We start from the raw sequence: 20801 nt of genomic DNA on the forward strand, positions 1-20801 counted from the left end.
GTAAGCCGTCAGGACTTTTATTTTTATAGTCATTACATTATTTCACGTGTACTTGGCATATCTAAGAACAGAGTTGTCTTATACTATGTCAGTGTTCACGAGGACCAGCAGGAGAGGGGGTTGTATAAAAGCTGAAAAAAGCATGCAGGCTTTGCAATGAATAAACTGTTAAAGTACAAACATTATTTTTTACTCCCAACTAAAATTCTAGTGCTTTAAACAACAGGCTGTCATTCTTACTAACTTGCTTTGTTTCGTAAATGAATGCAATTCCCTTTAAAGTATAATTAAAATGTTCATATGTTTTAACTGTACAGGATTGGCTGAAAACAGCAACAGCAAAACCAAACTGGCCTGATTGAAAGTTAACTTGTGATGCATTCACAGAAAATCGAATGGAACAAGTGACTTAAAATGTACTCACTCAAATGAACAAATAAATGATCTAAACAGTGCTTTCTGTATCATCCTATCATGCATGTGCATAACGAGATACATTTCAATTTCCGGTTTCCAAAGTATTCATCTTTGACCATTGCAAAGGTGCCTGTAATCGTTTTGTGTACTTTGCATGCCAATAATGTTCCCTTGGCACCAAGAAACATACATACATCTTATTGAAAATAAAACTGTGACAGTGTAACTCAGACCACCAATGGAAGACTCCAAACCAAGAGTGGTTGTGTTATATTTATTAGCACAATAACACAACAATCTAAGCAACTAGATATCATAACAGGAATATTTTAATTTCACTACTGGTGAAACAGTTCCATAACAATACACAACATACTACCAAAACTCTCGAGATAGATACATCACTTCAAAGCTACATAGGGCACTACGGCACACAGTATTTCAGACGTCTTCAATATTTAGTTGGAGATTCACGAGCATGTCAGGAACACTTTCATTACTCAACAACAGCTATGTGCATTTACATTGTGCTTCAGTCTCAGACTTAGTGTGAACGGCCCACATATCCTCGCCTGTGCTTAAGTTGTTTTGTTTTTTTAATACTGAGAACATGTACTGTAGCTGCATACACAATGAACAAACACAGAGACAGAGTGCAATAACTGCTGGCTGCATCGCAGACTGCTTGAATAATTGAAATGTGCAGGAACATTTTTTGCTCACAATGGCAGGCGAAACCCTGACAGAACATTCACTACGTCCATTACAACAAACAAGTGTCACCATGTTTTACACACTGGAAGTCTATTCAACCTGTTGGAAATGTGGGGGAAACAGAATTAAACATGCTCTTTCCATTTTCAGCAGAAAAAACAGGACAGCCAAGGCTTTCTTCATAATATCACCATGAGGTAAAGCCTTGTCATGTTTCTCTGACATGGGATAGGAGAATTGGTTTGATAAAATGCAGGGTGAATACAGATTCAGAGATATGGCCACAACTACTGGTTTAATACTTCTAGCACTAATAGCAAAAATATTACAATGCAAAAGCACAACTGAACACTTACTAACACCAGTGTCACCAGTCTGATGCTTTAGGGAGAGCAGGGGAGGGTCTTTTGTCTCATCCAAAATGTATATCTTTTAGCTTTTCTTTGCAGTGTAGTTGCATAAATAAGCTTTTAATATTCAAAGAAAACATGTAAGGCTCCCAAAACATTTTACTTAATTATGAGAGAGGGGTTCCAACAAGAAAACATATTTTTCTGCCCAAGTTTAAACAGTTTTTCAGTGATTTCTGTATTTCTGGTCAGAATTTATAGAATCACAATTTCTTAACAACTCTCGGGAGGGCAAGATGAGGATCAGCCCCCCTCACTACCCCAATCATTTTCGTACAGACCCTAATGGAACCGAACCACGATCTCTTGTTTCCACCTTTGACATGGGGGAGGGGGGGTTACATTCACAAATATAAAACTTACAATATCATGAAAATACCACAGCAAATTTAGTCTAATGTATGCCCTCACTAAACGGTGTCCTATGTCTATACAGGGAATACAGGTAGCCTATTAGTCACATACTGAAATGTACTCCACAGAGACTGATGATTCACAAAACAGATATATGGGGTTTTTAACCCCTCAGAAACGGTAAGGAATTATCATTATTCAAACTTTAACCAAATCAAGATTTATGCTGCCAACAGGTAGTATGTTTTTTATATGTTGGAGAATTGTCACTTTACTAAATTCTCCTCGACACGGGATGGTGACCGGTATAGAGCCCTGCCAAAGCTGAGCTGAAACAGCCGTAAACACAGTCCCTCTACGTCAATTAAATCCTCTCTACGAGCTATCTGAAAAGTAAGCTCTTAGCGTTTCTTTCCTTTTCAAAAGTGTTCATCTTGAAAGGGTGACATGCTTTGCCTCCGGACCCCTTTCAGTTCTGACCTTTCATGATCGTTCGTGTCATAAGCAGGAGGGGTTTCAAAGCATCAAACAACACTGCGCCCATGGTTGCCTGTTGTTGTCAAAACTTCCATTTGTGCCTCTGCTTGCAGAGCACCATGCTGAAAGCAGCCTACATGCCTCCCTGTGGGCATGTCACTGTAGCTACACCAGGCCAGTCTGCATGTGGACATGCAGCGGGTAGGGGTGGTAGACAAGCGGGGGCTGGGCCTGGGTGATGAAGTAGCTGCTGTAAATCGGCTCTGTCATGTATGGAGCCGGCTGATAGAAACAGGTGACGTTGGCCGTGTTGGGGATGGCGTTCTGCTCGCCCAGCACCCTCAGAGCCAGGACTGTGATCATGTTGAGCGTCTGTCTCCTCTCGTGTCCCATCAAACACACCGTGCTCTCATCTATCACACGCCGCAGGGTCATCAGGTAGTCGTACTTGCTCGTCTCCTCGTTGCCAATGAAATGGCACTGCAAGTAGGCCTCGATCTTACGCTGCTGCTCGCTCACGTCAGGAAAGTCGATGAAGAAGCGGGAGCACATGTAGCGCTCCAAGGACTTGATCTCTGTCTCACTGGCTGGTCGGAAGTTCCTCACCAGCAGGTCGCTGTATTTTAGCAGGCCCCCTCCTCGGATCTCCTCTGGGTTGTGGGTGGCGATGAGGCGGTGGCGGAGTTGGTCCATCGCCAGTTCAAAGTCTCCGTACATGCACTCTGCTTCAACAGTGATTGTGGGCTCCCCTGCTGCCCCGGCCCATGAGCTGGCCCCGCACCTGTTTGGGACAGTGTCGGCCAGCTCGGGTGTTTGCTCATTGATCTGAGGCTGTACATGTGCTGCACGTGTGTGGCTTTGAGTCTCTGAATCAGGAGGCTTCTTCGAGTGTTTTGGCTTAACAGTTTGTTCCACAGTTTCATTGGAGCCAGTCCCATCCTGAAGTGTACTGTCTGGACTGCACGTGGGAGCTGTAAGGGCGTCTAAGGTCTCTGGCTTGGAGGCTGGAACATTTGAGCCATGAACTTGATCGCTGTCCAGTAAAGGAGGCTTTGGCTGAAGTGGTTTGGGTATTTCTATGGGTGGGAACAGCTGTGTTGTAAGATCTGACAAATCAGTCAGTAAAGACCATTTTTCCGGCATACTGATCATCTTTCTTGACATTTTCCTTTGTAATTTTGGTGAAGGGCAATAATCAGGTACAATGTCCTGTGATGTGCTGCATGTTTTCTTAGCTGGAGGAGGAAAGGAAAATTCAAGATGTGAATCTTGTGGGCTTGAGGTATTCTCAGTCCTGCAGATTACAGAGTCAACTTTGAACTGAGGAATTTCTGCACAATGGACTTTTTCCTGTTGAGCTGACTTGTCTGCTGGTTGGAAGGCTTGTGACTCAGACAGCTCTTCATTACTCTGTGGCTTTAAACATGCATGTGTCATCAGTGGATCCCTGACATCTGTTAATAAAGCTTTAGGGGATGAAACTAGAGGATAATCACTGTGAAACTGTCCTTTTTCTTCTCCATTTTTTTCACACATCTCAAACACAATGTCCTCCCCTGAATGAACATCCCCTATGCCATCCACTCCCACCTGCTGTAAGTTAATGCTCTCAGGTTTTAACACCTCCTGTGCTTCGTGCTTTCCATCCGCATGCTCAACCTTTGCAAGTGGAAGCTCCGTCTCAAGCACAGAAACAGCTTCATCCTGGCATGGACTTTCTCCGCTGGAGTCCTTTTCAATATCCGCTTCAACATCCCGAGGAATGCTTGATTTATTTTGCTCTTTGTTTTCATCCTCATTGTCTCTTTTAGACAAATTCCCAGCATTCAGTGCCAGCTTTCCTCCTTGTTTCCTTTCAGTCTCCCAATAATACTCCAGCATACGGTCTAATATTATCTGGAAGGAGTCCACACTGAACTCAAACTGCCTTCGAAGGGAGCTGACAAATCTGAGCCCCACGGTTTTAGCTCTGTTGTTAGAAAGCGAGATAAGGCTCCATCTGTCGTGCTCATTGAAAACTTTCACCATCTTTTGCACGTAGGCCTCCTTCATTGTCAGGCAGGTGATCTTCCGTCTGTTAACTCCACAAGGAAGGAGGTCTCGTAGGCTGCCCAGCACCACCTCCTTTATCACCTGGAGGTCCTCCTGCCTGGGCAGCTCCACTCCAAAAATGATGTCTAAGTCTCTGTAGCCCAGGCAGTTATCCCTCACCAGGACGTGGCTGGCAGTCGCGCCATTCAGCCGTATATCTTTCACCTGGATGTCTCTTTCGACCAGCCGATCCTTCACCACACGAATTATGTCTTTAGCTCTCACCTGCAGCGTGGGGAAATTTCCTCGCCCGTGGATGGGGATCACCTCAGTCAAGACCTTGTCCAGAGCCTGGATTTGCTCGAGGGTCAAGTTGTGGAACCTCTTCTCCGTTTGAAGCTCCATCATCCTCACCTGTGAACTAGAGGTCTGACAAATGTATAACATTGTGGCTCATGTGAGAAATAATGGCCAATGAAAGATTGAAGCAGTACAACGGAGTAAAAAATGTGTTTTTTCATCTAAAAGAAGTTTTTTCTAAAGGCCATTTTATGGTTCTGCGGAGGCTCCATGCAGAGCTTTCGCTGTAGCCTATGTAAGTGGCCTGACGTAGCCTATGTAAGCCGGCATGTGTGTGTGTGGGGGGAGTGTTAGAGCGAGGGAGAAGTGAGAGAGAGTGACGGCGATTAGCTTCGGAGCGAGTACCGACTCTAGAGTCATAGTGAGAGAATCAAAGTGTCTCCCATGTGTTTTCTGACCACGGTGGGAAATCTTTAGCAGGAAAAGTTAACCCTCTCCTTGATTTCATGTTGTTTATGGAGAAAGAGAACCAGGAAATGAGTCGGGGGAAATGCAACGCTACCAAGCCACGGCCGAGTGAAGTGCATCGCTGCGACGTGTAGTTAGATTTTTCGAGAGGTGCACGTCAGGCTACGGCGTAGGGTCTGCGGGAGTATGCCGTCGATTCGACGCAGAAGCATGAAACAGCCTTTAGAATAACATAATCCACTAGCCTTGCCCTTTTGTCTTCTGTGCTATATGCCATATACAAATGTTAATATGCACCCGTTGTCTGTATCATCCCAGGTCCTTGTCTACATCCTTATCCTTCAGAATATTTTACACTCATTTGTCAACTTCAAAGTCTTGGCCTTCACAGATCTCCCATATGCTCTTTTGTTTTTCTCTGCTCCTGAAAGTTTTAAATGCACAAATGCAGTCAGTCAAACAAATATAATAACTGTGCTGAGGGCTTTTATCAGAGATGTTTTCACCCTCATTCCTCTCTGATTGCAGTATGTGCTAAGCTATGCGACATTGTTTATCAGCTAGATTTTAAATACAGTCACTGCTATGATTTTCTACAACGTTTAGCATAAACGGCAGCAACAACCGCATCGTAACGTGGCAAAGTCAACTGAATGCTGAGTGCTGCACTGTAACTAATTGAACTTTCCCATGTTGAACTTCTCTGTGCACTTGCACAAGGTAATTCAACAAGCAACAGGTTTATCTGTGACATGCAAATAAAATATGTGCTCTCACATTTATTTCTCTTCAGATCTTGACAAATAAAAATCTACAACATGTTGTCATGATAACAGATATTGGCTTCAACCAATCTAATCCAGAGAAAACATTTGTAAGATGTGACTGGTTGAGAGTTTTGAAAGGGATTTTTTTTCTGACAGTGATCAAATACATTCCTGTTATCAGCGTCATCAGCTGTTTCTCACGCGATTTTACTTGTTGGTCTCACTAGGTCAACATTGTTGACATGTTGAAATGCCTCCATGATCATGTGCCTGTCCGCTGGTTACAGGTGACTCCCCTGTCTGCCATTTGAATAATGTGACAACATTGTATTTGTAGGAGGGAAAAGATCACGTCATCAGTAATGAACGCTGACTCCATTACTGAGGCAAATTTTTAGCCTATTGCTAGTAAAGGACCTTCATACATATACACCTTTATGACAACATTAGGGTTAAGGGATCAGTTAAGGATCATCAGGGTGTTTTCCATCCATTATAATACATACAATAAAAGATACTGAACTTGTTATAAATAACTTTTAATTTTCCACTTTCAGGTTTTCTTTTTAAATTTCTAAAAAGGAGAAGGAGGTTAAAGTTCAACATTTCTTGTTAGATTTTTTTCTGATAGGAAATTTAGCTTATTACATTTTTGCCACTGGTTTTGTAATTTTTTATTTATTTTTCCGCTGCTTTACCAAAAATAATTCTAGCAGATACATTTTCTTTCCAAATTAAGTCAAAATCTGGCAAAGCGAGACTAGTCAAAATCAAGCCAGTTGTATATGAAATGTATTGTTTGAATTAGGTGAATTAGTACAATTTCCTAAAGCCTGACAGAAAATTTGAAGATGCACCAAATTTCAGGTCATCAGATTATGGTGCTTTAAATTTCACCTAAAATTATTATTATTATTATTATTATTATTATTATTATACTTACTCTGTGTAAAATATCTCAGATGGTTTCTATTAACATTGTTATATTACACTTAAAAAAATGCTCTTTAAATGTCATTACTTAATCAGAAATTGATACCAGGTTGTTCTTATGTTGTTGTTTTTAGTAATTATTCTGATATTATTGTTTTTTGCATTTTTTAGATATACTTTGGATAAAGACAGAGAATAGCATAACTGTTGTGCTTAATAAATTAAATTCATAGCCAGAGCTTAATGTAAATACTTTCAAAACGTGTTTTATATCAGTGAAAAACTTGGTAAACATGTTGATTTTATTTAGTTTTCAAGCTGTCTTGGTCATTTGATGTGCTGTAAACAGCACTTCATCATCTGTTGCACAGTGTGCGAAAAGCCCACTGCATCCTCAGCCTTGGTTAGTATTTGGCGGTCATCAGTGTAAAAGCCGTCAGTGGCAGTAACTCGGGGCACAGGGAAGCATGGCCCACAGCAGCCTCTAGTGAATCTCAGGGGTTACATCAGCTAGGTCCTGCAGCAGGACTGCTCCTCTGCCACTTGGCTTCTTTATAGATAAGACTAGGCTATATGAGTCATACAGCCCCTGAATGAAACATCACTCAGTGGCTCCCCATGGATTATTCTCCTGTACGCAAAAAACGACACAAAATGCAACATTTAAGGTGGTGTTTTGGGTTGTGAAATTCATAAAATATTTAATCAGTAAGCCTAATAAACCTAGTAAATGGATTATAGCATATAAGAGACTATATTATTCAGCCTATAAATTGTCGTGATCTGGAGGCATACATAGCCTATTGGTGGACATTTTTTTTTTTTAAAATACTCCTATGACCAACAACATTTTGCACAGGTCACTTTTGTTCTTTGATGTTTAAACTCATAATGTTGCACATGTATCAATAAATCACCACTTAGCTAGCTAGTTCAAAATGATCTCAGCATCTTTATAAGTAGCCTATAGTATGTTATGGGGCATTTAAATACTCGTTACAAGACATAGATGCAGGTCACAAGTTGACAGCCAGTCTGCAAATGAACAGGCTAATATTTAGGGGCAATGTAGGCTACTGGAGGAATATATACCAGTAACGTTAACTGCGTTTTACCAATGAGACAATAAAAGGACAACAGCCGCATTTCAAAAACTCACCTGTAGTGTGGCCAATTTAAAATGGAAAGTAAAGCCAGAGTAGCAACACAAGAAAAGCAACACAAAAACAAACACCCGACCCCGCTGGAGATGTTGATGCTGAAGTTAACACGGACAGTTTCCTCTCAGCGCAGGAGCACTGTTTCCATGGCAATCAGGCGTCACGATATTACGGGAAATCACGACGCTCGGTCTCTCTATCTAACTAGGAAGTGACAACCACTCAAGTTTGAAACAAACAAGGTATCTTAGGGTCACCCAAACGAATCTGAACAGTTCGATAAAGTTTGACTTTTATTGGAGGAGCACACCGTTGTGTCAGGTTTAACTACCGGCGTGCCACCGCACTGGCCGAGCTGTTGCGGGGTGAACATCACATCAGACGGGGTGAGTCATCCTCTCTCCCCGCCGTGATCCACACCGTGAATCTAATCATCAATCAACCGCTTTCACCGCCCACTACTCCATCGGTACAACACCACATCCACTTTTATCTGACCGTATTCACACGCTTAACAACACAGGCGCGGAAACCCGGATTCAAACATTAAAAGTATAGCTAGCTATTGCTTTAATGTCAATAACGGCTAGTTTTTTTCTTTTTCATTCGTTTTTTTGTGTGTGAGGAGGGGGGGGGACACCTCCCTCGTGACGTCGAATGGAATACCGCCACCACGTGATGCTGACGTCATTCATATTTTGGTAAGACATCAGGAAGTGCAGAAGAAGGCGACCGAAACCCGAAAGGCTGAAGTTTCACTGACAAGTTTTGCTTTATTGAACTACTCTTTTGGGACTGTCCGTAAGGATTTGATATTGTTATTGTTGGATTCGCTAAGAGTCGCCTCAAGATGCCGAATATGGAAAGTATCCTTTTAAAACAGCGACGAGAAAAGGACGTAACACTGTGGTGTAACGTTAAGACCGAAAATAACAACATGGCGAGATTTAATGTTATATGTGTGACAGACAGCTCAACAATTGTTAAGTAGGTCAGATATTCAACTGAGGCACAATTTCTGCCTTATTATATTACCTGAACACGTCATAGTCAATTCCAGCCGTCGTAAAATAGGACAGAAGGCCTTGGAAGCGTCATTGCTAATGAAACCTGCATTTAAAATGTAACGTTACTAGAGTATATAACGTTAGCTCCGTACGGACATAACGTTACGTTTACGTCTAAAATACAGCTGTGATAAATGTGTTAATTTTAAATACTAGATTAAATGTCAGAAACGTTAAACCTATGGGAAGAAAATAGGAACATAGAGCAACGGTTGGATTACTAATCGAGCAAACAGGCAACTGCCGATCCATTTTTCCAGAAAGTGACAACACCTAGTATAGTCTTGATTAAATGCATTTCCAACAATTATTAACAGGATCTGAGTTGAATTAATTACATAACAAATGGGAACAGGGATTTAGAGACATTATACATATATGTCAAGACCTCCCACTGCTATTTCCTCTTGCAACACTGACACAAAACAGAGTTGCTTGTTGTTTTTGTGTTCTTTAACCTCGTATTACAGAACAGCTCTTCAATTTAAAGTTTGCTGCCAAAGAACTCCAAAGAAATTCCAAGAAATGTGACAAAGAGGAAAAAGCAGAGAAGACTAAAGTTAAGAAAGTAAGTTGCACTTCTGAAGCTGGTCATCAAGATAGCACATTATGATAGCCCGCCGGCTGGTGTTGGCTTCAGAAGATTTTACTGAACCACCATATTTTGTGTCGTCTCTAGGCCATCCAGAAGGGGAATATGGAAGTGGCGAGGATCCATGCAGAGAACGCCATAAGACAGAAGAACCAGTCTGTGAACTTCCTGAGGATGAGTGCTCGGATAGATGCAGTGGCAGCGAGGGTCCAAACTGCAGTTACAATGAACCAGGTACATTGAATAATGGGTCTCTGCATATTAGTCTATATATCAACTACGTCCCACTTCCGGGATTTTTCAGGTGCCACCGGAAATTCCACCTGATGTCCCTTATTTTTAGCCGGATGTCCGTCTCCTTCTGCTTTCTTTGTGTTGTAATTTTAAACTCTGGTGGATTTATGAGGACTATGGTTAACTGCTCCTCAGATCTCTGCAGGGTAAATCCAGACAGCTAGCTAGACTATCTGTCCAATCTGAGTTTTCTGGTGCACGACTAAAACAACCTTTGAACGAGCACATGTTCCACCAAAACAAGTTCCTTCGCGAGGCTATTTTGCAGAGGCACCGTCATTGTGTCCGGGGCTTAGCACCGCCCAAGACGATTGTGATTGGTTTTAAAGAACTGCCAATAAACCAAAGCACGTTTTTCTCCCATCCTGGAATGCTGTGTGGAGGAGGGTCTGGCAATGCGAGACTACTGTATACTGTTATAGGCCTTGGAAATCAGTTCCAGTTACAGAAGATTGCCAATTCAGGCTTAAGAAAGCTTGTTTGTTGTCATTTTAGTGATGGTGTTTTTATTTCACAGGTCACAAAATCTATGGCTGGAGTGGTGAAAGGCATGGATGCCACTCTGAAGAGTATGAATCTGGAAAAGGTAGAGTGTCATTTAAACATGAAATCAAATTGTCTTCCAATTTTCTTTTTAGCAAAAATAATGTAACTGCCATAACAGAAGTTGATAGCAAACTCATCTGAGTTATAAAACAATGTCTCAAACACTTCATGTTTTTTTTTATTTTTAGATTTCAGGTCTCATGGACAAATTTGAGCACCAGTTTGAAACTCTGGATGTTCAGACAGCCCATATGGAGGACACCATGAGCAGCACAACAACACTCACAACACCGCAGGTACATTTCTTTGCTGGACACTTATATTCTTTCTTGTTGTGTTTTTTAAAGACAAACACATTCACCGTAAATGTAATGTGTGTTTTCAGAATCAAGTGGAATCATTGATGCATCAACTGGCTGATGAAGCAGGGTAACCTTTCATTCCTTGTCTCAACATTTCTTTGTGAAATTGTGTTAAATCACATATACAGGTCTGTGGTGTGCATTCTTAGAGTACAGGCCTAGGCTGAAGCGTACATTGTGGTTATTTCAAAGAATTTGATAGGTATTAACATTTTGATTACGATGAATATTTTAGACCGTATTATTTAGTATAATGTGAGCAAAGACGTTGTGTTGGTAATCTAGAAATAAGGTTTGAATGTCGGTGTGTGCATCATGTTTAGGTTGGACCTGAACATGGAGCTCCCTCAGGGAACCACAGGATCAGTGGGTACCAGCGTGGCCTCTGCAGAACAGGTACAGTACATTTGCACACTTGGTGTTAAAATCGTTTCTTATTTGGCACAGATAAACTGAAATGTCCATTTAAAAGTTACAATAAACCTGATTGCTTATAGCAATGTAAATGAAGGGTTTATCACATAGATTGAGTGACAAAGACACAGGAAATGTTTGTTGTTGAATTTAAACATTTAAGGCGGCGTCACATTAGTGCCCACATCTCTGCTAATGATACCGTGTATTTGTCAAACCAAGACTTTCATAGAGGATAGTCCAAATAACCCTGATTCTTCTCTCATCTTCCCTCACTAATGCCTGTGTTTGCTCTCTCTTGTCCAAAGGATGAACTGTCTAATAGGCTCGCCAAACTTCGAGATCAAATGTGAGGGACAACTGCAGTGGACTGGTCCCATCATGCAGAGCCCCAGAACACTACCTGAATATTACTCCCAAACACCTTTTTCATTTACATGTCTTTTCTTCTCTTTACATCTCCTGGTTCTCTGTCGAGGAGCTACTGTATCATCTTCTTGGGGATAAGGTCCCTTGTTGGTTGTGTGTTAATAATAACCTTTGGATCTGTAAACTTACAGAGACGCTAGTTATGGAAAATGTATATATTTCTTGAATATACATATTTACCCATGAGGAAGATCTAATGTAACCTTATCGTTTAATATGCATACTTAAGAACTTTATTCATTTTTCTTTTTTTTTTTTTTTTTAAATATTGAGCGTGGCAGTTATTACCCTGTATTTATAGGCCAAGGATGTTTTGGACGGGTTAACATATATGTGTTTTCTCTTCTTCATTTCGGAGTGTGAAAGACATTCACGCTTACTTTTGAAATGACTTTGTTTAAATTTGTTGCATTTGACTTCTGAGGAATATTTTAAGAAGATACTGGATGATTAACCTCTGTGTTTGTCTGGTCATCTTCAGTATTTTCACTGATCATTTGGTAAGGGGTAAAAGTGTGGAGATTACGTACAGTAAACAATAAAGTTTTATAATACTTTTATCTCTTTGCTTTAAAAAAAAAAGTTTTAATCATTTTTAGTCATTCCATATCAATTTCTATTTCATCTATAGTAAAATGTCCATTTTGAAAATGAAATGCAAAACAAAGTCACAATTTATATCCTTGGTAGAAATGGCAGTGTGTTTTTATTATTGGCGCTTCCAGCTGTCGGGGTGAACAAGAGACAAAGGGTCTCATTTATCAACAAAATGTAGGTGCCGATATTTGTAGAAAATATATGCAATTTAGCTAATGCATATCCTCAGAGAACCAAAAGAAAAAACGTCTCAGACTAAAAGTGCATCGAGTACTAAGCATTCATAAGATGTTTTGTCAGAAATACAAAGGACCCTTATATAATGTAATATAATCATATAAAAGATGACAATTGGTCTTTCATGTGTGCCTTAAGGAGCTCTCCTTGCTTTAGTGTATTATTTCTGGCAGCAAATTCTCTCATTTGCCCATCAACCCAAAGGAGACGAGTGGTCCAAATTAGCTGCTCTCTGTCTTTGCCCTCTGTTTGTTGCCACTATGTCCCACTTGGTAATCATAGTTCCCTTCAAGAGGAAGTCCTTAAAAAACATTTTTTAAATTGTGTGCTTCACTGCATGCAGCTGAAGTCAGAACTAATCCACAGTGATGGATTAGTTCTGACTTCTCTAAAACAGTTCTGCGTAAGAAAAACACATTATACTGTCTTCAGCTGAGTCATGTTCAGTAAGAGAGATATCAAATTTACCGTGGTCATCGTATTTAATGCATGTGAAGAAGTTATTTAGTTAAGGATAGCCCAAGTAAACTGTACAGATAAAGTAGGTGAAAACATATCAGCAATATTTATTTCACTGGTCTTTCTTACCTTTGACAGACTATTGGTCACACAGCACACTTTGCTCCTTAGATAAAGCCACTGCCACACTGTGCCTAACTCCCAGACACATGCATAACAGTGCATTTACACTGTCTGTTAAAATAAATGCAAAGTGAAAGAAATGCTGAATAAAAGATTGCGTTTGAGTTACAAAAGCTGTAACTCATGGATGTACTGAGAAAGCTGGGTATGGACGGGGTCAATGTTACTAATGTGCGTGAGCAGTAGGCCGCACAACTCGGAAGCAAACCCAGAAGCTAAAAGAACTTTTTTTTGTATACCTTATACAGCCGTGGCTTATGCACATTCCATTCAAGTGAGTAGGGGCTATCTTTGAGTCCAATAACGACATTCATAGTGGGGGTGCTTTAACATTATTATTATTATACAGCCATGGCTTAAACCCAACCCCTCCATAATCAATGACGTTAACTGCCCTCTAGTGCCCACTGCGAGAAACTGCAACACAACATTATCTTGAACTTTGAACGAAGAAACGTATTTATTGCACATTATGGATTATTGCACACGATGGTTCATTGAACTGAAGAAAGCAGCTTTGCTAGCAAGTCATTAAACATAAGGTGAAAAAGAAAGCTTTAAGCCCCAGCAGCTAGCATCCCCAAGAAAGGGCACCATCATTTCGCCTCTCACGTGATCTATGATTTTAATTATGATGCATGCAGGAAAAGTCAGATTTTTACCTATTCATACACGCTGCTTTACCAAAGGCTATTAATTAAATTTCACATCATAAGACTTACTGTAATTACTTTGTTGGAGACACAAAATGTTATTAATTATTTGTAGGCTACTTGATCATCTACAGGAAGAGAAATTTAACTTAACTATTTAATTGTTCATATAATTATTAATTTGTTCTTTTTATTTCTGAAAATAACTTTAAGTGCCTATGAACGCAAAATGACACAAAGAATCAAGTGGGTAAAGTTCATATTTTTCAGTTTTACAAGGATGGTGAACGCAACCTTTTCAAATACCTCCAATAGGTTCTTGTAAATAAATGCCATACTGTTAGTAGTAACAAATGCAGTATACTTTACATTTAAATTTAAATGTACTAGTAGTACATACTAAAACTATTTTCGACATGAATCTGTGTGTGCCCTGAACACGACCTAAGAACGGAGTAAAATCTGTTGGCGAGAAAACCCCCTTCGTCTTCTCATGTGACTTTGGCGTAAACAGGAAGCAGCTGATCTTGACTTCACTGCTGCTTCTACCAGTAATGTAACGTTATAGAACTGTATTCTTAAAAACAAATACAAACTATAGGCGAAAATTGCTTGAATTTGAGTAACCGTTCTACCTTGTCGCTGTAAGTAGACAATACAGTACTGAGTTTTAACTTGGCTAGCTAACGTTAGCCGTTTAGCTCGTCTAAGCTAGCTACTTCACTGTTTGTCGTGCTAGCTAACTTAGCATTAGCTTAGGGGTTTATTCGGAACAGTGAACAGAGTTTTAATAAAGTTAGGGAACTGTTTATATATTATTCTGTTCTGTGTCTAGGAAGCTCGTGGCTGGCGACACATGTTTGCCTTGTCATTTAAGCGTTTAAACGTGTCTTCTGTAGTACATTTGTTCTGCTTCAGGAGAGCCTAGTGACAGCTAGGTGAAATATATTTGTGTTTGTTCTGCAGCTGACGGAGAGCTGCTGCATACACTGAATAAAGTCACCTGACTTGCAGCTCAGAGAAATACTCTACATCGTGTCTGCTGAGGGGGATGTCAAGCACAGCAATGAAGAAAAAGGTGAAGCATTGACTTTGTCGCATCACAAGTAGTGGTAACTTACTTTATATTCAGGTGGTTGTACTTTACTTGAGTACTAATTGCATGTCATGCATCTACCCAGTCTGTTTAATTTGGAGCTTTAGCTGTTTTCCAATTTCTTAAAATTATCATGGAAGATGTAACGTTAGACCTACCTGCCATGATAATGAAAACCCAGGACTTCCCTCTTCTATTCGGCAAGTCCAGCACAAATGATCCCTTCCTTTATTCTCTAAATGACTGGTGATTCCAACAACCCGAGGAGAAGTTTACGTTTAACAATCACTGACGTATAGACATGGTGGTCTTTTGAAGGCCGATTCTTAAATTCTCTAATGTCAGTAGCTTTATGTGACAGATATTTTTGGCTAATCGACCACATTGAATTAAGATAAAATGAAGGGATTTTAGTATTTCTGTGTTTGGAAGATTCTATGAAGCACCGTTTCAGACCATTATGTAGGCAGATAAGATTTACAGAAAATATCAAGAAATTAATAAACAATGTATTAAAAAAAATCATTTAATTTACAGGCTTTTTGGTGTCAAACAATTCTTAGACTTCTAAGATGTTATGTACAAACCATATATGCAATATGCTGCATTGTTACGGATTTAACTACCCAACAGAATATAAAGCAATTCAAATCAACTCTCTCGGCTACCTACAATATTAAAATGTTATATGCGCTAATAATCACATAATATATAATAACACCAGCAGGGGTCATTCTGCTGCATAATGAGTACTTTTGCTTTTGATACTTTGAGTGAATGCAAGGATTTAACTTCACTAATGGTCTAATCTGTTGTATTCCTGCTCTCAGGTGTTACTGATGGGGAAAAGTGGGTCTGGGAAGACCAGTATGAGATCAATCATCTTTGCCAATTACATAGCTCGAGACACACGCCGCCTTGGAGCTACAAGTAAGAATACTTTAAAAGAAAGATGCTAAATGATAAATGTTTGATGCTGGGTGTTTCTCTAATTTCATCTATAAAACAATCGTTTCGTCCTTTGTTTAATGTAGTTGACGTAGAGCACTCCCATGTACGGTTTCTTGGCAATCTGGTTCTAAACCTGTGGGACTGTGGAGGGTAAAGCACACTTGTTCATTATTTGCCATCTTTTGACCAGCTTTGACAATTTTAAAGTCTTTCCACTAATCTGAAACCCTCTGTGAAACGGTGCTCTGTGCTCCCATCACCCCACAGACAGGACACGTTTATGGAGAACTACTTCACCAGCCAGAGGGACAACATTTTCAGAAATGTAGAGGTGCTTATTTATGTATTTGATGTTGAGAGCCGTGAGCTGGAGAAAGACATGCACTACTACCAGTCTTGTCTGGAGGCCATCCTGCAGAACTCCCCCGACGCTAAAGTGTTCTGCCTCGTTCACAAAATGGATCTGGTGCAGGAAGATCAGAGAGATTTGGTAAGCTTAACTATTTTAATTTCATTATTAATATATGCACGTGTTGTGCACAATAACATGCAGACAGTTTGACAGCCATGTTAACAGTGTCACCAGAAGCACTGGTGCTGATGTCTTTTTTTTTTTTTTTTTTTTTTTGCACAATTGGTGCTCTTAGTGGTAGAACTTTATTAAAGAATTTCAACTGAATTTCACTCGTGATACCAGGGACGAAAATGTACCTCTAACAAAAAAAGAGTAGATAAATGATTGTATAACATTAAATGTTTAAACTGTTTCTTTTGAAAGTATTAATAATCATGCTCAATACGAATACCTATTAAATATAATAATGGTTGTTGTTCATTTACTAAAACTGTAATTGCTTCACTACATTCCATGTGACTGACTGTCTTCAGTGTTTTTACAGATCTTTAAGGAGCGTGAAGAAGATCTGAAGAGACTGTCCAGACCTTTGGCTTGCACGTGCTTCAGGACATCAATCTGGGACGAAACCCTGTATAAGGTTGTGACATTTAACTGGTTGTATGTTCAGATGTCGGGTAATGAAGTTGACACTGTAAGAAACATGTTTTAATGTCTTCGCAGGCCTGGTCTAGCATAGTGTACCAGCTCATCCCAAACGTCCAGCAGCTGGAGACGAACCTGAGAAATTTTGCGCAGATCATAGAGGCAGATGAAGTTCTTCTGTTTGAGAGAGCCACCTTCCTGGTGAGAGCAATTGCTTCCTCTGTCTCGACTGTGTCTGGGCAGAAAATCTGAATCTAGTAATGAATGTTTTTTTCTTGTTTTTTTTATGGTGTTTTGTAAATGCAGGTGATCTCCCACTATCAGTGCAAAGAGCAGCGCGATGCTCACCGGTTTGAAAAGATCAGTAACATTATCAAACAGTTCAAACTCAGCTGTAGGTAAGTTCACTCTGCAGAAACATCAGCTTCACTCCACACATCACCTACTAAATGTTTGTGATGTTTCTGATTTTTTTTTTTTTTATCACATTTTAATTCCAGTAAACTGGCAGCCTCTTTCCAAAGCATGGAAGTGAGGAACTCCAACTTTGCGGCCTTCATTGACGTCTTCACCTCCAACACATATGTCATGGTCATCATGTCGGACCCCTCCATTCGTAAGTAGTGAGGATGAACATTTATCCGCAAAGAATGGGCAGTTAGGAAACCAAATCAGCATAATAAAAATCGGTGTCTCTTTTTTTCTAGCATCTGCAGCCACTCTCATCAATATCCGTAATGCTAGGAAACACTTTGAGAAGTTGGAGCGGGTGGATGGACCCAAGCACAGCCTGCACATGCGAATGCGCTAGCCAGTGCATTTGTTCCAGTGGATACTCTCAGCCAATCAGTCCACAGACCGCAGCTGGCATGTTGCGGTCTTCCAGCTCTGAAACGTATGAGCAGCACTGTTTCCTCTATATTTTCACATTCAATCACAGTTCTTACAGTTATTATAGAAATCATATTTTCTTTTAGTCTAATTTCTACAGTGATCATAGGTATCTTGAACAGCAATACATTCTGTTGGAATATTTGCCCTAACTCAATGTAATAAAGTAAAATGAATAGTTGTGTTTACTATGAAGGGGGCTACCTTTGCTGTCACACTTTGTCGTATACAGTAGATTTGTTCACTCCATGCAGTGAATCCCAGTGGTCTGGGGATGTTGTCTCCAAATGATAAGCAGCAGATTTGCAGTTTGTAAGCTGTTACACTTTTAAAGTACGAACAATATAGTTATATTCAGAAAAATAAATGTGACGTGTTTTTTCTGCTTCAACATTTTGACACTGCTCACCACCTGATCAACATTTGGGGGGGGGTGGGGGAATGCCATATTTATGGTACATATGTTATGAACATATACAAATTAGTACATATTAACTTCCTGTAAAAACACATCCTGCTCAGAGAGGGTTCCTGTTTCTTTAATTCACAGCAGTGTCAGTGTCCTTTTGACACTCCGCACCAGTTGTCTGTACACGACATATGGTGGCAAACTGTGTGTGTGTGTGTGTGGGGTGGGGGGGGGGGGACGACAGTTCAGTGCACCTGTTAAGCGATTTTTATGAAGTCGACAGCAGTGTTCAGATGGAGCAGAATGTTACAAGCACAACACAATCAGTTAATTTCAGTGAATTTAACAATGTAACAAACAGCTAAGTGCTTGTAACTCAGAATGACTGTTGGTATCCTTAGTATTTGAATAAGCACTTAAAGTGCTCATATTATGCTCATTTTCAGGTTCATAATTGTATTTAGAGGTTGTACCAGAATAGGTTTATGTGGTTTAATTTTCAGAAAACGCCATATTTTTGTTGTACTGCACACTGCTGCAGCTCCTCTTTTCACCCTGTGTGTTGAGCTCTCTGTTTTAGCTACAGAGTGAGACATCTCACTTCTGTTCCATCATTGTTGGGAGTCACACATGCGCAGTGAGTACTGCCAGCTTGCAGAGTATGAGGCCGTGCCATGCTAGCAGCTAGGCGAGCATTATAACGTGTGTTACAAAGTGACGCACGTTCATCACGGAAGTCAAGGCTGGACTACAACAGAGCTGTTTGGAGCAGTTTGTGAACAGTGTTTTCTCTGGAAGATGGTAAGTCCCTTTGGACTTTGGGTTTTTTCACTTTGTAAACCTATAACGTGCACAAAAAGATATATAACGCAATAAAGCAAAGGGGAAAAGGCACAATATGAGCACTTTAAAGCCTCTGAAAGCCTCTTGGGTGATTTGCAGGCTAAAAGACATCTAGGCATATTGGTTTAAACTGGGACAAATTGGGTTGTAAAGTGAAAGTTGGAGGTGCTAGATTACATAAAAGCATAATTTTGACCACATTTCAATGATATATTCCAGTTTAGTCAACCCATGCATTGAAATATTGCCATGGAATACTGATGACAATTATTATTTATTATTAAATATTTAATGAAAAGCTCATGTATAGATATCTTTTGATTTGCTAATCACACATTTACTGTGAATTTCACATCTCATATTTAATCTCATATTAGGGTTGTATTTAGGCCAAGACTGAGCTCTTCATATACTGCCTATCAAGAGCTGTACCCATTTCTTTCTAATGTGATACAATAGAGAGACTTCATATACATTTATGCTGTTTGCCCAGCCTACGGCAGGTAACTGGAGATTTGTCCATGGTACTTGATCCCACACCTATGCCCTCATTACCTCCTGCCCTTTATTGTGGCCAGCTCTGCTGCAGAGGCATTGTTCCAGCTGTGTGTATCGGTACTGCTCATGTGCTTGAGTTGTATCCTGGAATGCAGAGGGCTGGAAAATCCCCAGTCCCTTGTTGCAGAGAGTCAGTCTGCATAATAGAAATGGGAGCAATTAAATGCAAAGACACAATGGCTTACTCGTTTTAATATAAGACTGATTAAGACAAATTTTATAGCAAATAAACCTTTGAACAACTGAAAAAACAGAAGCTGCACATTGCGTGTGATTCTCTTCACCAGAGCTAAAATCATTTGCAATGCAAAGAACTCCACTAGTGTCTCACAAAGTAGATAAGAAAATGTCAAAAGGTGTTTATGATAATCATCATATGTCTGATTCAGATTTAATGTGGAACATAAAGACACTGGAAAATAATAGTGTTTGTGTATGTTAACTCAGCAAATCACCTTCTACTGTCTCTCCTTGGACTTTTTTTCCCCAGGAGGAGCAGCAAGAGATTAGGTGTACAGGGCCAAAGCATAATACGTAGATGTCGAGAGAACTGAATCCCTCAGCTGATGCAATCGAACATAAGATGTTTACAAGTGACGCAAAAACTAGAAGTAATTTCCAGTGCTTTTTAGTCTGGAATCTAAAAAGTGAATTTTAAACTTAATTTGCTGGTTTTTAATGTACTCTAGAATGTTTTCTCATCAGTAATGTGTTCTCCCTAACTTGAATTAGCTTGATCTGGGAAGTCACTTTAAAGCCACCAATTAAACATACATTCAACTCACTAGTTTTGGCATAGATGAGAACTCAAAGACTGCATGGGCATAGCAATGTTGTCCACTTTCTTTTCATGTTTATTGACATGCAGACATCTCTTTACACTTAGCTAAAACATTCTCACAATGAAAGTAACAAAGGGTCATGAGGTTTTTTTATACTCTTAATGAATCTGTATTTATAAAGTATTTCAGGAGATAAAATCTCCTTAGTGTGACCAACCGGTCGTGGTAGATTGCCACCCACCAATGAGCCAGGTTCTGTCTGAGGTTTCTGCCTGTTAAAAGTACGTTTTCCCTCACTGCCACTGCAATAAGTGCAATTGCTCTTGAAGGAATTGTTGGGTCTCTGTGAATTATAGAGTGTGGTCTAGACCTACTCTATCTAGTGTCCTGAGATAACGTATGTTACG

General features: G+C 40.0%; 3 protein-coding genes across 8 annotated transcripts; 2 read left to right on the forward strand and 1 right to left on the reverse strand.

Annotated features, from left to right (window-relative positions):
* Positions 1–677: 677 nt before the first annotated feature.
* Positions 678–8646, reverse strand: LOC116064886. Of its 5 annotated transcripts, none has more exons than XM_036009022.1 (2): positions 8106–8646; positions 678–4832 (listed from the first exon to the last, which is right to left on the reverse strand). In XM_036009022.1, exon 2 carries the CDS (start codon positions 4809–4811, stop codon positions 2538–2540), a length of 2274 nt encoding a protein of 757 aa, XP_035864915.1. In that variant the 5' UTR covers positions 4812–4832; positions 8106–8646; the 3' UTR covers positions 678–2537. The 5 variants fall into 5 exon arrangements, 4 of the variants coding, with proteins under 4 accessions (XP_035864915.1, XP_031176104.1, XP_035864914.1 ...); XM_031320244.2 differs by having other exon boundaries at positions 678–4817; positions 8031–8646; XM_036009021.1 differs by having other exon boundaries at positions 8153–8633.
* On the forward strand, positions 8633–12295 carry LOC116064888 (chromatin modifying protein 1B). The gene is made up of 8 exons (XM_031320245.2): positions 8633–8897; positions 9569–9666; positions 9778–9924; positions 10502–10570; positions 10719–10826; positions 10916–10959; positions 11216–11288; positions 11615–12295. The coding sequence occupies exons 1-8, from the start codon at positions 8882–8884 to the stop codon at positions 11657–11659; spliced, it is 600 nt and encodes a 199-aa protein (XP_031176105.1). The 5' UTR covers positions 8633–8881; the 3' UTR covers positions 11660–12295.
* A 1998-nt stretch (positions 12296–14293) lies between these two features.
* On the forward strand, positions 14294–18193 carry rraga (Ras-related GTP binding A). 2 transcript variants are annotated; one of them, XM_031320285.2, is made up of 10 exons: positions 14294–14508; positions 14831–14942; positions 15791–15890; positions 15995–16061; positions 16179–16401; positions 16811–16906; positions 16990–17112; positions 17218–17309; positions 17412–17527; positions 17619–18193. In XM_031320285.2, exons 2-10 carry the CDS (start codon positions 14916–14918, stop codon positions 17720–17722), a joined length of 948 nt encoding a protein of 315 aa, XP_031176145.1. In that variant the 5' UTR covers positions 14294–14508; positions 14831–14915; the 3' UTR covers positions 17723–18193. The 2 variants fall into 2 exon arrangements, with proteins under 2 accessions (XP_031176145.1, XP_035846831.1); XM_035990938.1 differs by having other exon boundaries at positions 14323–14415.
* Positions 18194–20801: the final 2608 nt, after the last annotated feature.

This window comes from Sander lucioperca, chromosome 13, assembly GCF_008315115.2.
Source record: "Sander lucioperca isolate FBNREF2018 chromosome 13, SLUC_FBN_1.2, whole genome shotgun sequence".
In the NCBI taxonomy this organism is placed as follows: domain Eukaryota; kingdom Metazoa; phylum Chordata; class Actinopteri; order Perciformes; family Percidae; genus Sander; species Sander lucioperca.

Bases quoted from the DNA above. Each gene is read 5' to 3' on its own strand.
- LOC116064886 (XM_036009022.1), bottom strand. From the start codon at position 4,811: ATGATGGAGCTTCAAACGGAGAAGAGGTTCCACAACTTGACCCTCGAG.
- LOC116064888 (XM_031320245.2), top strand. The intron at 10,827-10,915 runs GTACATTTCTTT...GTGTGTTTTCAG, and splicing joins CAACACTCACAACACCGCAG to AATCAAGTGGAATCATTGAT. The intron at 10,960-11,215 runs GTAACCTTTCAT...CATCATGTTTAG, and splicing joins CAACTGGCTGATGAAGCAGG to GTTGGACCTGAACATGGAGC.
- rraga (XM_031320285.2), top strand. From the start codon at position 14,916: ATGTCAAGCACAGCAATGAAGAAAAAG. The intron at 17,310-17,411 runs GTAAGTTCACTC...TTTTAATTCCAG, and splicing joins CAGTTCAAACTCAGCTGTAG to TAAACTGGCAGCCTCTTTCC. The intron at 17,528-17,618 runs GTAAGTAGTGAG...CTTTTTTTCTAG, and splicing joins CATGTCGGACCCCTCCATTC to CATCTGCAGCCACTCTCATC.